Here is a 17,241-nt window from a genome sequence, read left to right on the forward strand (position 1 = left end):
AATGGAGTGAACCAGTTTCCTGGCACTTGGGAAGCCATCGAAGTTTGTGCTTAACCGAACAACCATGCTGACTAATGTACTACAATATTAAATATACAGCAAACTAAAATCATTTCTGTTTTCAGAGACAAGCCTTTTTTTGTTTATTTTTTTAGCACATCAACTAAACAATCATTAAAAGGGAAAAATAATGTTTAAAAAAAATGTTGTCCTTCTAAGGAACCAACTAGAAGAGGGTAGAGTTTAACTACTACTTCTCACCTTTTTAATCACAATTCATTATTTTTTCTTTGATATTCAGAGCAAGTCTGTTCCAGTTCCCAAGACATATGCTGTATACCCTTGAGGGGTAAAGCAATTAAGAATTACAAGGAGTATTATGCATTGTAGAAATAATCAACCTGCTGAAATAATAACCAGCCATGTGCTCCAAAGCCTCTCTGTATGAATCAGGGCTTTAAAGTGGTGACTGATATATGAGGAATATGTCATCTTTGAGATTAACAAGACAGCTGCACTGGAGAGAGGAGGAATACATTTATTTTTTGCATTCTGTAGCACTGACCATCCTTCATTCAAGAAGATTCAGGCTTGAGTAACTGCTTAAACTGTTGCTGCAATCCGTGAGATAATGTGGCTCTTCTGCTGAGACATAGCAGGGTACATGTTTAGCTGAACATACTTTATTACTGTAGCCCTTATAGCACAAAGTCTCACTTCCTGACTGTATTAACTGCCTGATATTTGTTTCTGAGACTTCCTCCATTACAGAAATAGTCCACTTGAACATAGTATTGCTTTCTTGGATAACTGTTCTCGGTAATGATTTCTCTAGCTTTCTCTCAGTTGAATAAGTAACCCTGGTGAAATAGTTCTTATGAAGTTTTAATGTGCTGTGGTATAGCAGTACCTCCTGCTATGGAGCAATGTCTCAGTCTTGACCACTTGATTTCATGCAGACCAGTTTGGAAAGAGCTTGGGAATGCAATAATTCACTTTGAAGAATGGCTGTGGATCTGTGTTTCATGTCTGTCTGGACTCAGGAATTCAAATGCTGTCTTCTGCATTAACCACTGGACTGCTGTCTTCCTCAGTTAATTATATATATGTGAAGAACAGAACACTTGAAGCTGATGCATTGGAAACACACATCAAAGTTTAAAACACACATCAACATTTAATTACAAATTTACCTAGTGAAAAAACGTAGTGTTAATTAAAGAGTACTGAGAGTTCAGAATTTAAAAGTTCATGTTTTTTGGCTGCTAAATCTTACAAAAAATTCTATGAGATGTCCAAAGAGCAAGAGCTTACACATCTAGCTCTGTCTAACTGAAATATTTTTAATCCATAATGAGGAGTGGTGTGTTACGAAGCAGTGGAAACCACTTTGCATTATGTGCATTCATAAAGAGATGCTCATTAAAAATGCATTTTTAGTCACCACCTGTTATTTGTTTAATTTGGTGCTTTACTGCAGTGTTGTATTATTTTTGTCATTCTTCTTTTCCAAAGTGCATTATTCATCACTTTGAACCATATGGCCAGAAATGTATTCTGAACATCTGATTTCTACACTGGCCATTCCCCGAGGAAAGACCCTAATGTCCATGTTTATGACCAACCAGCAAAGCCTTTCATGTCATCTTTTCAAGAACATTTCTTACCTTCTGCATACCAAAGATGCAATTAGGAGATTCACAGCTGTGAGGCTAGGAGACAACAAGGGGCTGAACTTGATTAGGCAGCAAAGGCCTCTCCTCAAATTCATAAATGAAAAACAAGTATTATGGGAACAGGGGAAAGCTTTCTGTGGGTCCTGTGTCCTCCACCTACCTTGCTGTTTTCCCATGGTTTGCACATGACTGTAGGCACATGCTGAGGTACGTGTGGAGCAAGGTGTACACTGACCTGGCTACTACCTGCTGCGGTAGCCTCTGCTCTTTGCCTGCTGGGGCCGATACCCAAGGGTTCTCCTGTCAAAATTTCGCAGAAATTTGTAAAAGTTTGATTTCTCTGGTTCCATCTCATAAAAATGAGGCTGAAAGATGCCTATTGAGTTACTTTCATTCCCTTTCCTTCACTGCTCTGAATTTTCTGCAGTGTGCAAGTGTAACTGGGAATAGAACCTGATTAAATGTGCTGCAGCGCTGCATTTCGACCACTCTGGCTTTATTGACTGTGCATATCTCCTCTATTTGGAGATAAAGTGTTTGCAGTGTGCTGTCTCCTTTATCCTTCGTGGTAGTGGTGTGTCCACTAACGCTTGCATGGGTTGCACACAGAGTATGTGTACAGTGTATTTACTGTCACTTTGATAGGGGGCAAGGGCCCATTATATTATATAAATAGATGGCAAAGTGTCCTTTCAGTGTGGTGTGAAATCTTTTATTTAACATGACTAGTGGGCAGGTTTCGTTCTTATTCTTCTGCCCTGTGCACATATCAAAAACTTGCCGTACAACCTGGTGTAATCAGCAGTCTGCTCACAGGAGGCCCCGAGTTTGAAACAGCAGGAGTTTTGCAGCTTGGAGCTGAATGGTGTTGGCAGAGCTGTTTGAAGAAGTTTGCTTAGTTCCTGCCTCCATTGTGCTGAGTCAATTCCAAAGGGGCTGTTGCCTCTACCTCATGAGAATGACTTTCAATCAAAATTCACAAGGAAACATGTATCTACTAGTCTGAAATGCAGCAAATGCTCTTTTTATTTTCAGTTTCAGTTGTGGTTGTTTCTGTATTGCTTCTTAGAAAGCAACATCAGTGAAGGCAGATTTTTAGTTGGGGGAAATTCTGTTCTTTACTATTATGTGTTGATGTTCAGTAGTAGTTTTGGAGACTTAGCATATCTTATATTGACAGTGCATATTTACAATGTCAATAGAAATTGCTTAGTTTGGAGATTCAAACTGAAATGCCTGCTTTTAGCACCTTATATTTACCATATGTCTTAGTGTTGTGGAAATGCAAACATTGGTTTATGCTGAGATTTAGAGGAATGGTGGGTTTGGGTACTGCTACTGAGGTGCCAGAGAACTTAGACTTGTGTTAAGATATTGTATTATAACTCCTGGATTTTCTCGAATTACTTCCTCCACAAAATAAGCATCTATTTCTCCCTTTAAAATTTGTGGGAGCTGCATGATTTCTGAGCACCAAGAAGTAAGATCATTAGTTTGGATTTCAGGCTTCAAAATGCAGCCTACTTCTATAGATTTGAAGAGCACAATTTGTTTTACTGTAACATTCTTCTGATGAGTGTGCCAATTCCCATAGAGCTCCAGTTTCTCATTGACCATTCATCACTCAGCTAATTCATGATGCTCTGAGCAAGAAACAGGTTTGTCGAAGTAACTCAATGCCTCCACCAAAGTATGTTTAAACAATGATGCAGAGCCATTCTAGTAAGTTATGTGAAAACCTGCGTGTAAACCAGAACGAGATAGTCCTTACTCCGGCACTTAACATCATTGATGTTCTGGAGTTTGCAGTGGACCTTGCATTGCTTCTTTTCCTCTTTTACAGCTCGATCTCTTTGCCAGGGTTTTGTGCTTGACTGAGGTGAAGGGTGTAAGCACTCTGTCTGCTGATAAAATATTGCTTGTGCTACCTTTCTGTGATTGTAGTGTCCCTTAAAATTTCATCAGAGGCTGCTTCTAAAAGTCAGGCTTCTTCCAGACCACCAAGGAGGTTCAGCATGCTTTAAGAGCTACTAGGCTTAGTTCTGGTGCTCAGTAGATGCAACAACAGTATAATCTTCTGTGTAACCTGTATGTTTTAGAATTCTAATAATCGTTATTTTTACAGAGCAGTGCAGCCTGAATGTGCTAGACCTGGGAGGCCTTGCTGCTCCCTGCAGCCTGAGGCTTGAATTTCTCTTGCCTGGAGCAATCTTTCTGGGGATTTACCCTCCCTTCCTCTGCTTCCAGCTCCCTGATAGGCCAGCCCATCATGCTTGCACTGCTGTTGTTTTGTGATCTGGTTGATAGGGAGCTCAAAGTCACTTGATATTTCATATTAGGTTTCCCTCCATTATGTTGCTTAAATAATAAACCTGAGCTGTGCTGATGGAGGTAAGGGATATGAGCCACATGTGAGGCAGTTTGGAAATTGCAAAAATATATACATGCCTGCCACCTTCATGTGCTGTTAAAGGACACTGAAGATTAAGTATAATTGAAAAATGACACAAAAGGGTTTTGGTAGTGTGCATGGTTCTGCTTTTTCTGCTTGTAGCCAGGGCAGTGTTTGGGGGCTCTTGCTGATTTTGAATATTTTATGACCATTTTTAAGGTTTTCCTCAATAAATACAAGGACTTGAAAGTTGCTTTTTATTTCACCTGTAGATGAGCACACGATAGATGACATTTGCTTTCAGGAAAGCACTAAACATCACAACTTAAAAGGAAATTGTATTTTTGTTGACATAGAAAATCCAGTGGTCAGAATCCTTAAAAACTGGCATAGTAGTATTAGAAGTTAATCTCTCCTGAATATTAATAATGTCATAGTGACACATCTTACCTCTGTTTCTCTCACAGATGGCATAAAGAAAGGATTTTCTAGGATGTATTAGCACCCTTCATATTTTTTCTTATATCATGGGTATTTACAGAGTGTTGTATGCATTAAGTGCTGTGACTACTGGTCAGTACTGATGAAGAAAAGGATTCAGTATACAGAAAAATCTTCTCTGAAAATGCATAGTTATTTAACTGAGTTTTCTACATCAGAAGCTGGCCATTGCTGCTTAACTCTGCCTCAGCCATCTGCTAGGACTGTTGTGAAGGAGAACTCCTAAATTGAGGGCTGTGGTGTGAGGCCAGTGGGGGAGCAAGAAGGGTAAAGCTCTGCTGAGTTAATTAATGTTAGCAGTTATGAGTTATCTGCAAGATTCACAGTAGATTACACAGATTGTATTAAGCAGGGTTAATCAGTTCTTTCAGATACTTAAAGGAGCACTGTTAAGAACTGGCAAGACTGAAAATTCTTGGGAGTGTTTGCATATGCAGGTATGCATATGTGTATAAATGCATAGCCTGGATTACCATTGATAAGTAAATTTTGCCTAGCAGCTACACAGAATTGTGTTGACATAGAAAATCCAGGGGTCAGAAGCCTTTAAAACCTGTATAGTAGTATTTATAAGGGATATTGGCTATTTCCTTTCTGTGTAGAGGTGAGATTTGGCAGCTGCTGGAAGGGACTTTTTTACTTTTATCTATTTTTTTTTTGGTCATAACTCTTATTGAGCGTTAAATATTTCCCCTGCTGTGCAGTTGCAACAGTAAGGAGATCTTTGTTATCCTGTGATATTAACTGAACTGATAATACTTGATATCAAATATATTAACTGTGTTATTACTTGGTATTAAGTGTGATATTACCTGAATTGTAGACTCAGTATGGGTTTGTGGGTTTTCACCGTTAATTTTTAATGGCTTTCTCTTGCACGTGTGACATAGAATGTGGAAGGTGACTGGGATTTGTAAGTGTGTAGAGGATGAGTGTCATAAGGGTGAATTTGATGATGGTGTATGTAAAATCTTAATGTTCTATAGTGCCTTGTGTTGTTTTTTTCCATATTTGTTCAAAATGTTTGAAGTTTTCTACTGAACTGTTATAGCAATTATTTTTTGGTGTAAATTGTCAGACTCAAAAAAATGTGAATAATGGAATTTACCTGACCCTGAAAGACTAACCTTAAATTTTATCAAGTATATAACATGTAATAGTTTGTCTGTATCAATTTTGCAGACTTTTCATTATTGTATGTTTAAGAAACCATCTCGTTGCTGTGTGGTGTGGGGTAAACCCCCTCATACTCTTGCTGCTGAGTCATGGATATTCCAAATGCTTGAATGTGGGACAGTCTTGTGGATAGCAAATCTGATGGTGTTTCCAGAAGGATTTTGCTTGTCCCAGGTTTGAGCAGGTATAATAATCCCAGAGTAATGGTGGGGGAAATAACAGAAACATATACACATAAATCCGTACGCATACGTGCATTTCTTCTTAGAGTGGATTTCTGTTACTATGTGATGCCCCGAAGGCAGGGGCAGCAAGTGAACTTGGCTGAGATGGGGATGGCACAGGATGGGGCCTAAGCCCCAGTGTCCCGGGGCACAGGATATCCTGGGACTGCCCCAGGTCCCCTGCTGGATCCACTCACTTTATGTGGGTGCTGAATGGTGAGCATCATGAAACACCATCCCTTTTTGTCCTAGTAGCTCCAGGCTGGCAATTACAAAGGAATCAGGTGCCAGTGAGAGGCCTCCTTGGAAAGGGATCTAGCAGGAGGCTCCTCTGTCACCTCCTATGTGGCAACAAGTTGGGAAAATCAGGGAGGCTGTTCCTGGCAGTTTGAGCTGGTAATTGCCTGTGGGTTACTGCCTGACCTGGCTTTGCTGAGGTGCAAATTATTGGCAGTAAACTCTCTGAATAGCCAAGTGTCAACTGCAAGTAAGTGTGTCTCCTCCCTATAGATAACTCTTCCCCCCTCCAAGGGGGATGCAGTAACTCTCCAGGTAGAAAGGCTGTTTGCTATTGAAAACAAATGAGCATAGAAAATACAGAAAGGGAAGGATGAGAGGCCCAGAGGCTATTTTGAGGGCATGGCCGCCATTTCCTTTTCCTACCCTCTCATTTTATTCACTAATAGTTTTTACCACTGCTATATTCTGTGGTTGTCTTTCTTTTTCTTTTTTTTTATTTTCTCTTCTATTGTGACTGCAGCTCAGTGCTAATGGTAAAACTGGTGATTGACACAGGAAACACTGGGAGTGTTTTCTTTCCCAAGGGTGCTTGGGTTACCTTGGAAAAGTCACATGAAATTTACTGCAGCTTCTCCATCTGTAAAGTGCAAGAAGTGTTGACTGCCTTCAAAATTCCCTGCATGTTACCTGCCTGGGGCAATCTGCTGGCTGTAAAGAGAAATGCTGCTGTAGATTTGTGTGTGGAATAACTGTCTGGTCTGACTCCAAGCTTCTCCCTTTACCCACCCGAAGTAAAAATGTACAGACTGTTGTTACAGTGGCAGATCTCCTGGCTAAGGACTGTCTGTGTGTTTGTTGAACTTGTCAATATTGGGTAAATTAGATGATAGTGATAATGCAGTGAAATATTGAAGTGATGAAGTTGGATACAAATTCTGTTTCAGAATAATTGGAAAGTTCATGACATTAATCTGCAGTGATACCCTGTAGAGTTTTCTACGAGTGTTTGAGAGGGGCATGCTTGAACTGCAAGGACTTTCTCTGTGTTACTAATATTTGAGATTTGAGTGCCTCTGGCAACAGGAGTTTGCCTACAAGAGAGAGCTCTAGTGATGAGAAGGTCAGTTTGTTGCAGGAGAAAGCAGCTAACATAATCAGATGAGTAGCATGTATGAGCTCCTTTGATTTTTTTGTTTTAACCTACTGAACTTATAAATAAAACCTTTCCTTCCCTCTACTTCCCCAATTACATCATTTGTCCTGTAGCACTGGACTGTCTGATCAGGCATCCTTGCAGGGCGGGATAACCTCTCCCTGTACCCTCTCCTCTTCAGACCGGCTGAAAGCTTCCCTCTTCTGTAAATCCAACATGGATTTTTGCACAGTTGTTTGCAAATGCCTCAAGGACCTCTCTTGCCCACGCTCGGTCCTCTGTTGCAGTTAGATAATAAGCCAGTGGCATAGTGACTGCGTGTGCGCTTTCTGAAACATTAATTTGCTATCCAATACTAGGTTCCCTGTAAGCTACCCAAGCACAAGTTTTAGTCCTGTTGGAAACTCATGATTAAAAATCTTTAAGCTTTTGGAAATTAATCTAATTTAAACTTAATTGATTCCCTCCCCCCTTCAGATTTATAAACATTAGAGGGGCAGGCAGAAAGTAAGGACAAGTGCTGACAGACCAGTTGCTCAGTTGTCTCGCTGGTGTTCCTCAAGCACTATCACAACCTTCTTCACTAGGAGAAAAAATTGTCTTGCTGTTACTGTTTTTCCTGCATTACAGACAAAGATTTTCGTGCATTGCAAAGCAAGCAATGGTAACCAATAACGTACATGTTATTCCTGTTGGTCATCACCACCTGCATAACTGCCCATGTATTTACAGTTCCTTAGTTTCTAGGTGTCATTTGCTGTGTTTCTCCAGTACTATCCATTTGAGTTTCTCTTAATTGAGAATTTACCAGTGTAATGTGAATTAAATCTTTTTTATATCCTAGAAAGACTGAACACATTTGTGCTTGTTTCTAGGTGTTTAACTGTGTTATATTTGAGCAACTCTGAGGATGTTTGGATGTAGTGAAGGTGAAGCATGGCACCTTTTGCTAATGAGAAGTACTTTTCTCTGTGAGCTGACTCTGTGGCAGTCAAGAGGGCTGAGACAGTAAGATGTTACTCAGCATTAGTAAGAGTAGCAGGGTAAAGCAACTTGTTTCTTTTGGGGACTGAGAGGTAAATTGAAAGTTTTTAGTGAGTTCCTACTTTGAGCGGGGCATGAGTATCAGATTGTTAACAGCAAACCTAAATGTTTGTTTTACTTCTTTTACCCTTAATCACTGATGATATTTGACTCATAAATTGGCATTAAACTCGATTGCAATCAGTTAGACCTTCTGTTAGCTACTAAAATATTTTTCATAACAAGGAATATCTTAGAAATCCTGAAAATATCCTGGTTTTGTGTGTCCCCTCCCTGCTTTATTAATTTTTTTTCTAGTTTAACTGATTTGTTTTTCATATTTTAACTTTGCCTTTGATTTGGCTTTTCAATATTTGTAGTAGAGAACCTCAGAATGATTCCTGTCGCACATGCCCCTGTGCCCTCCTGGGACTAACTGTTTGTTTTACAGAGTTTTCCCCAAGAAAATGATCATTCTATTTAAAGCAACATTTATACTAATACATTACTTGATACTGTCAAAAGTGCAAAATATGTACATTTATATTACCTTATTATTCATCTTTAGAAAAGCAGTATTGCTATGATGTGTAATGAGTATTCCTACATCTTCCCCCCTCCAGCTCCTTTGTTCCTGTACTTTTGGCTGCTGCTTTGTCAGGCATTGCTTTATGATTGTCACTCAAGGGCTACTTCTTTGGAGTTTTGGCACTTTTTCAGGGCCTGGAACTGTATTGTAGTGTTGAAGTTGCAATGCAGATCTGTAGTTTTGAACCTCTAAGTAAGCCCCATAACTGCCATACACTTACCTCAGGTTAATTAATATTGCTCTTCATGCTAGTCTAGAAACTGTGTTAACAAATTCATTGTGTTTTCTGTGAACTGGTGTCATGTGCCCAGTTAGGTGTTTACTGTGTGTGTTCTATATAAACACATAACCCTGCCAAGTTTTAGAAATACTTGGAGAAATAGGAGAAATGGCAGAAAACAGATCTTACACATAGTCTTCCTTAGAGAAGCTTTTATTGGGTTGGTCTTCGTTTCTTCATGTCAAGCTGTATTTTAATATTGTAAATTTTTTCACTCCAGTGGTCAAAGGCAGTGGAGCAGAGTTTGTACCTTGGAGCTCTGCATGGCTAATCCATTTTGGTATCAGGCTTCAGTGTTAAGCTGAAATAGAGTTGCTCAGTTTTAGAGTTCGATGTGTTTTTTTTTTTTACTTTATTATCCTAGCAAAATATGCTCATTTTATGGGGAAAACTGACTTCCTTTTAAAACAAGCGAATGTGCTTGATGCTGAATTTCAGAGAATTCAGTAGTGCTTTAAGTCTGTTCTGATGGCCTGTGGTGTTTTTTTACTGTGTGTTAAGGTAAATTATTATGGTCCTTAGAGACCACCATAGATTAGCTGGAAGTGTGTTCAACAGATGGATTGCATTTTAGCTGGTTATATTTGTAATGTCAAGTGACAGGCCTTTAGCACAGCACGTTTCATTTCCCTGTTACTGCATAAACCACCCCAGGACAAATATAATGTGAAATAAAATAGAAGTTGAGAGTAATTTGTCTGGATCCTATTATAAACATGTGTAGTCACTTGTACATGATTTGAAGAGAGAAGTTGAGGATAAATCAATAGGCTTTTTATTTGCAGCAAAAGTAGGTAGATTAGTCAGAGGTGCTGCTGGCAATAAAAGCAGGAGAACACAGTGCTCCACAATTGGATTTTCTCCTCTCTAGGTCAAATCAATATTGCCACTAGGCACAACCACAGAGCTGTATGTTTTATTAACATAAGTGATTCATCATAGACTTAGTGAAACTAGGATAAAAAAAATCTACTGCTATGCAGCCATTGAACATTTCATTTCATAGTTCAGAAATAAATGTATGCTTTTGTATTTAGTTTGATTAAAAAATAAAATTCCTTTCCAACTGATGTGTCAGCTTCTCCATTATTTATTCCACTGGGCTAGAAGTAAAACTATTTGTGTCCTAGAAGGCTTTTTACATATATAAAAGTACTTTTATTTAGATACATATAGAATATTTATGTGATGTAAACAGTGTGCATTGTGAACAATTTCATCTTAAAGTAAATGTGTTTATCAGGACTTGCCTTGCTTGGCGTGCCCTGTGATTTGTGGAGTGATTTAGTTGTGTCCAGCCTGGAGGAGTTGATTTAACCAGTTCATAAAGCAGCAAGAGTGCACACAATGGATCATATTATAACCACGGAATCCTATTTTCATTTCCTTCCTCCATTGCTTGTTACTATTTTTTCATCAGCCTACTGATGCCTTGGGTATATATGACAAGCTCTTTGTTCCAGGGATGTCTCACTACATGTTTGTATAGCTCCAGCGGATGAGGTTTTGCTCCTGCCTGGGACCTCTGCACTACTCTAATACAAATAACAAAACCTGAGCCATAACGATGAATTGGGTGGATGATTGTGGTTGTGCCTGGGTCCTATTAGTTAATTTTTTTTTTTGTATGATACTCTATTCTGTGCCATCCAAGTTTCATTTGTGTATTTTTTTTTTTTTTCATAAAACCTGACTTACATAGCGTACGTTTCTGTCATTTAGAGGGTTATCTGCACCCTGCACAGGCTGAGCATGGTTAAGACTAGGTATGATTCCTTCACATCCCCTCCCACTGAGATTCCAGTCTACGATTGTCAGAACTGATTATTTTCAGCAGATGAGGCAACAGTTATTTTACTGGCTTTTAGGTTTCCACTTGAAGGGTCTTTAGAAGTGTGCTTTGTAATTTGCTGGTTTTCAGAAGACAAAAAATAATCCCTTTAAAGACAGCTAATCCTGTAGTTGGTCACATAACGAGTACAATTGTTACAGAGATGAGTGAAGTTCTTAATCAAATTTTGTCATGTATATAATGTGTTGGCAGGGAAACAGTGAGTACTGAGTCACACACATAGTGTCATCAGGCGTGCTGGCATGGTAAGATGTACATGGAAAACATGTCAACAGAAGATCTGTTTGTGTTTCACTTTCTTGTCATTCCCCTGCAACAACTTGTTTCATCTTGTCTAATCTTTTGTGAGACCCTGTCCTATAGTTCACAGATTCTTACTCTGAGTTATTTCTCTGACAGCATTAATAACTCCTTAGATAATTATAGGAAACCCCCCAACCTTTACGAAGTTTATATTTATTGGAAGACAAATATATTTTTCTTTTAAAATGGAACCTCCTTGTATGCTGCAAAATAGCTTGTTTTCATTATTATATTAATACGAAAGTGGAAACTTTGAAAAAAAGCATATTTAAAAAACAACCCTTGTGTCTTATTTTGTAGTTAAAAATATGTTTAAATTTTAAATCTTTTTCATTAGCCTGAGTGTTTGCTCTTCCTTAGAGTTCTGATTCCAGAAAAACTTGTATTCAGTGATCCCTTGGACTTGGAGTGCTCCTTGTCTGGGAAATGCAGCTCCAGCCTGTCTTTGTGGTAGCATCCAAAGGGACCTTAAGATGTGTAGGGGCAAAGCTGTCACCGCATCCTGCTGCTGGGAGGCTGTGGGCTGGTGCAGATGTCCATTGATTCCTGCTGAGACCTTATCTAAGCATTCAGTGTCTCACCAAATGTTTCCCACTGCAAGGATGTTTGTGAGATGAGATCCATATTGAGGTTATCAGGAATAAGATGATGGCTGTGCTGCACAGATAGGACTCTGCTGAACTTTTCCTGCTCTGTTAGCCTGAGATGCAGCTAAACCTGGCTGGGTACTGTTTGCTTTTGCTGATATAAATAAAGCCGATGGTGGTTTTTCCTCATGGGCATTTTAAGTAGGAAAGCACCATTTGGCTTCCAGTCAGCTGGGCAATTAGCATTTTATAGCTAAGCAATATACTTAAATGGAATTGCTTGGCTTGAGCATTGAATTACAATGACTGGTAGACTGCCTCTCCCCTTACATAATTTATTTAGTACTCTTGTTTAGGATTCAGGCAGAGGTTAATTTAATTCTGCATGAGAAGCTAGTACTTACTCAACTTTAATGCTGTGCTGTATGGCAGTGCAGGGAAAGGTTTTTGTGTAAAGCTTATATTTGCCTGGTCTCTCAGCCATGGAAGGGTCAATTTTACCTACTCCTTTCCTAGCAACATGTACTTTGCAAGAGCTGTTGACACGCTTAAGTGACACTAAAAAAATGCATCCAAGAATAATACCTGAAGACCATTTTATTCCATGCTATTGCACATGTATTTTTAAGAAGCAAACGTGCATCAAAGTATAGTATGGACAAGGGGACTTTGTTCCTACAAAATTACAAGGGGCCCACTTACCCTGTCACAGGTAAATAAAATGTTAATATGTGACCATGGTGACTTGAGAGGGAGAGCTTCCACTGGATCTCTTCTGACGATCTGAGGCAAAGAGCAAACGTCCGGTTTGTGTGATCTTGGAGGGATAAAAAGAGGAGATAAAATGTGCCTCAGCACTCCAGAATGATTAGAAACTTTCAGATGGAGGGAATGAATATGTTTGTTCATGCTTTTAATAAGCCTAAGTGCTTAACTCTGTGCTTAGAATTTTATCCTGAATCTTGTATGTCTTGGTTTTTCTTAAAGCTCTTGACTACTGGAATCTTTGTGGGGGTAATTTTGGCTTTATTTTGTCTTAAGCTTCTTTCTTTAAAAAGTGATTGCAAAGAGCTTGCAAATGTGAAGCAAGTGCACAGCAAGAGCTTAGACACCAGAAGGCTGCTAATGAGAACACAGCATTTATTTATTTATATTTGTCCTAGTGATTTCTGGGTAATTTAGTGATGTTTCTGAATCATTGGTGTACCAGTCCTGGAGGGCCTAGTAGCTTTCAGCAAAACTTACCTTTGGCTTAGGTGGTATCCTTGTTGTTTGGGTCTGCCCATTGTCCCAGCCTACTTCAGGCTCCATGTCTCTGGGGGGCAAGTGCAGCAGAGGAAGTGATCCAGGTTGAACACCCAGTGTGACCTTCACTTGAAAAGCCCTCCCTGTCAATATGGGGTCATGTAACTGCTTGCTGAAACTTCTGTGGGCTTCATTTACTGAGTTTGGGGTCTGGCACAAATAGTGTAAAACTTGACTGCTGATTTTAATATTTCGTGATAGTGGTGTTGATGTGCTATGTAGAAGCGTCTGTTCTTGAAACAATCACTGCTGTCAAAAGATTTTTCACAAATCTCTTCAAGCTTAAAATACCCTGATCTTTGGCAGAGGAGCATTTCACAAACCTATGGACACTGCACTAAGGCCTGATGGGGATTTGTTTTGATTCCTTAAATAACACTGCTGATACCAATATTATTTTTTTTATGGAAATCTCATTAGCAACAAAAAAATAAATAGAAAAGGCAAGCTGTAGTCTGAGGGAGGTACTTACTGACTTGCAGTAGCTGGGTTCTGAATTGATTAATGGTCTAGCTGTAAAGCTGGCAACTCAGACCCTAGTGGTTCTCATAATCTGAGAAATTGTAACCATATGTTGTTGCCGTAACCTTTACTGTTTGAACCGAACTTTAGTTATGCTGTAAAAATGATTAAAAGGTTTCTCACAGGAGAAATTAGATTTTTTGCTTGTACAGTTGCTCTCCAGGGTACTCCGGGTTGTTGTGAGCTATTTAAAATGTTTGAAAACGCTGTTTTGCTCTCCAGCAGCTCCTGCCTGGATGTGTTGCCCCCAGCCATGCTGGTCACCTGAGGCAGAAGGACACGTGCACACCATCTCTGCCTCTGCTGCCCTGTCTCACCGCTATGTTTGAATTTGAGCATAACAGCAGCCTTTTATATAATGCAATAACGTAACTTGCTGTCCCTGTGGGGAAATGTTGCATTTTATCAACCATTTCTTTTGCTGTCTGGGCTTCAGTGGTGTGTCCAGGTTAACCCCATGTCCAGTGTAGCTGCACCCTGGGAGATGGTCAGGTCTGTGGAGCTGTTTGGTCCTCAGTGCCAGTTCACAGGCTGGAACAGGACAGTTCCCTGCCTGAAGCCTAAGTTTGACTTTATAGGGTCTTCAGGGAGGAGTGGTAAGATGTGAGGGGAACCAAGAACCCAGGCTGAGGCACAGTGTTTTACTTGTCAACCTGTGTTATTGCTACTTCAGAGAAGGAAAACAAGAAAATGTTGATAAGTGATAAAATTTGAAGAATTCCTGATTTGCTCCTGGGAGAAGGGGGGACATTAGTTGTATTTCTAGATGTGGGATTTTAAGCAATGGATTTGAGGCATGGACTCATTATCACAGCTCCTGAGTCAGTCACTGGGTGTCTGCTGAGCCTCACTAACTTTCTGTGGTTTCAGCCCAGACAAAATCTGAGCTGAATTCATCCATGTATGAGCTTTCCCTTAACACATTTTATCTCACACTTGCAGCTGTGTGAGTGGCACATTGGTTCACAGAGGATAGTTTATTAAACTGAAGTAACTCTGTTTCTTTGACTCTCTTTCCTTAACTTGAAAAAGGAGGGCAGTGACATTGACCTTCCTTTAGAAAGTGCTAAGATCTGCCAGTGAGCTGCACTTGCATAACAGCCAGGTATTATCATCACAAGGACTAATCTGAAGGTGAAGGCTTTTAGAACAATATAGTTATCTGTTTAAATATTTTATTTTAAATATAAAAAGGTCAGAGTATCACCTCTTGAAACATTTTAATCTTTCAATCTGAATTAACAAATCATTCTTCCAGGCTTGGGGCCAGTTCAGCTTTTATTCAGTGACTGTCAGATTCCTGCCAGAAAATACTGAGCTCAAGCAGTTTTGCGGGCATTCAGTCATGGTTATGTTGGATTGTATACTCAAATAATTTTGCAGAAGGAGCTCATGGGAATGTTAACATCATAAAGGTTAGCTGTAATGTCTTTTGTGTCTGCCAGTTAAATAGCTAGTGATCTGATGATTACACAAAGACAACGCAAATTCCTTATGCATTCCTGCCTCAGTGCTGCTCCACATGCTGGGTGACTGGAAGCACAATTCTTTCTTTTTTTTTTTTGCCATGGAAATTGCTGGTTAAAGCTCAATACTTCAGTATAGGCAAAGTCTGATTTTCTTTGTTTAAAGCCTCAGTGTCATGCTGTATTGTCATAGCACATATTACAGTCAAGCCATGTGCCATTACATCCAATAGTTTTTGCACCTGTTGTAGTAACAGATGCAAACAAACTTTATTTAAGGCATCTCAAATGCCCAAAATATAAAATCCATTTGGCTAATGAGTCAGTAAATGTTTGGTCTGCATTAGCCAAACTTCACATTACATAAAGGTTTGTAGAGCCTTTTTTTCTTAACAGCACAGAAAGCCCATCAGCTGTGACACAGGTATTTCTGCTTTACCCAAAAGATGAACTGTGGAGGAGTATGTTTTGGTATGGATCAGAGGGAAAAAATGAAATATGTTACGTCCAAAACTTTTTTTTTTTCTTATAGAATAGCCACTCTGAGTGCTTATCAAGTGCTGCAGGCTTTCTGGATTGTTTCCTCTTTCAATCAGGCCTAATTTTCTTCCTGTGGTATAACTTTGAAAGCAGAGAAATAACAATGGGTAGCTTGGAGAGGAAGTGTTTGGGTGAATGGGTGATTGTTTCAGGAAGTGTGTTTCTGTGCTGGGCTGTGGTGCTTTTTCCCCTGGCTGTGAATGCTCTGCAAGTATCAATGCCTGTGCCCTTCCAGTGGCCTAGGGGTAGGTTGGGAAGTGGAGACAAGCCGGGAAAAGGCACCTGCCAAACATTTGGTAGAGTTGTATCTGTGAACCTTTGTTTCCTGAATCCCAGCACAGCGTTTCATTCACACAGCCATTTTACTCCCAGGCTTCTTATGTGAAATAAATACTTGCCTGCAAAATGTTTTATTCAGATCATCACAAATGAGTGCTGGTAACTGCAGGTCAAAGCTAACAACTGTACTCCTGTGCTCTGTGTGTTTCTGGGGTACATGGCTGATCGTATTACTGTGCAGAGTCCCCAAGGTATTTATTTCTCCAACTTTAAACATTTTGCCTGCACTAGGGCCTGTAGCTTTTCTTCTCCCTTAAGCCATTCTGTCACTTCAGAGCTTCTTCAGGCAGCTGCCATTTAAATGTTGAACCTGATGCACCTCCCTTCTGTCACCTCCTCCAAAATAAAATGACCTTTAGATGAGGTTCATGACCTACTTAAATCTGTTTTACTCCCCATCAAAAACAATGCAAACAAATCTAGAACTTTATATCCAGTGCCAGATGCCTGGTCAAGAGTTTTTCCTTCGCACCCACTTCCCCAGCCTGTCATTAAATTCTCAGACCTATGAAATAATTTGACCAATTATTTGAGTTACTCAAACTTTACAGAATGGCTTAGGTACCTTTGATGAAGCAGCTGCATTTATACGCCCTGAAACATGACATCAGCTGTATGTTACAAATCAGATGGATACAGGTCATACCTGGGGTAAAGGCATGAATGATTGCTGTGCCTGGCATGGTCATGCATTTATTCTGAGTAGTGCCGTGGGACCCTTTAAGTTCTATATTAGCTGTAGTTAAAAGAGGTGATTAGTGTATGTTAGCTGTGCAGCCTGATGCTATCTTCAAATAAGGATTTCTCTCTCAAGTGGGGCTTCCTCTCACAACCTCTGACCTGCCAGTATGTTAAAAGCTTTGTAATTGATGGAGCTTTGTATTCTTTGTGGTGCGATTGATTTGGATTCCTTCACACTGAACTTTGCCTGTTGTTCTCTTTTGTTTAGGAGGTCCTGCAGCAGCTGATTGTGATGAATTTACCAAATGTTTTAATGATTGGCAAAGATCCTCTTTCTGGTGAGTAGTTTGAGGTTCTTCATCCCTCTCCTCTGTAATGCTAAACAAAATCTG

At 39.7% G+C, this 17,241-nt stretch overlaps 1 protein-coding gene across 4 annotated transcripts in view; it reads left to right on the forward strand.

Annotated features, from left to right (window-relative positions):
- Positions 1-17,241, forward strand: part of CCDC88C (coiled-coil domain containing 88C) — a 98,416-nt gene that overhangs the window by 22,278 nt on the left and 58,897 nt on the right. For all 4 annotated transcript variants that reach the window (XM_027637858.1, XM_027637859.1, XM_027637861.1 and 1 more), the window contains exon 4: positions 17,118-17,187. In XM_027637858.1, coding sequence (XP_027493659.1) covers positions 17,118-17,187 — 70 coding nt within the window. The remainder of the gene's footprint in view (positions 1-17,117; positions 17,188-17,241) is intronic.

The sequence above is a fragment of the Corapipo altera genome, unplaced genomic scaffold, assembly GCF_003945725.1.
Source record: "Corapipo altera isolate COAL_440 unplaced genomic scaffold, ASM394572v1 23, whole genome shotgun sequence".
NCBI lineage: Eukaryota > Metazoa > Chordata > Aves > Passeriformes > Pipridae > Corapipo > Corapipo altera.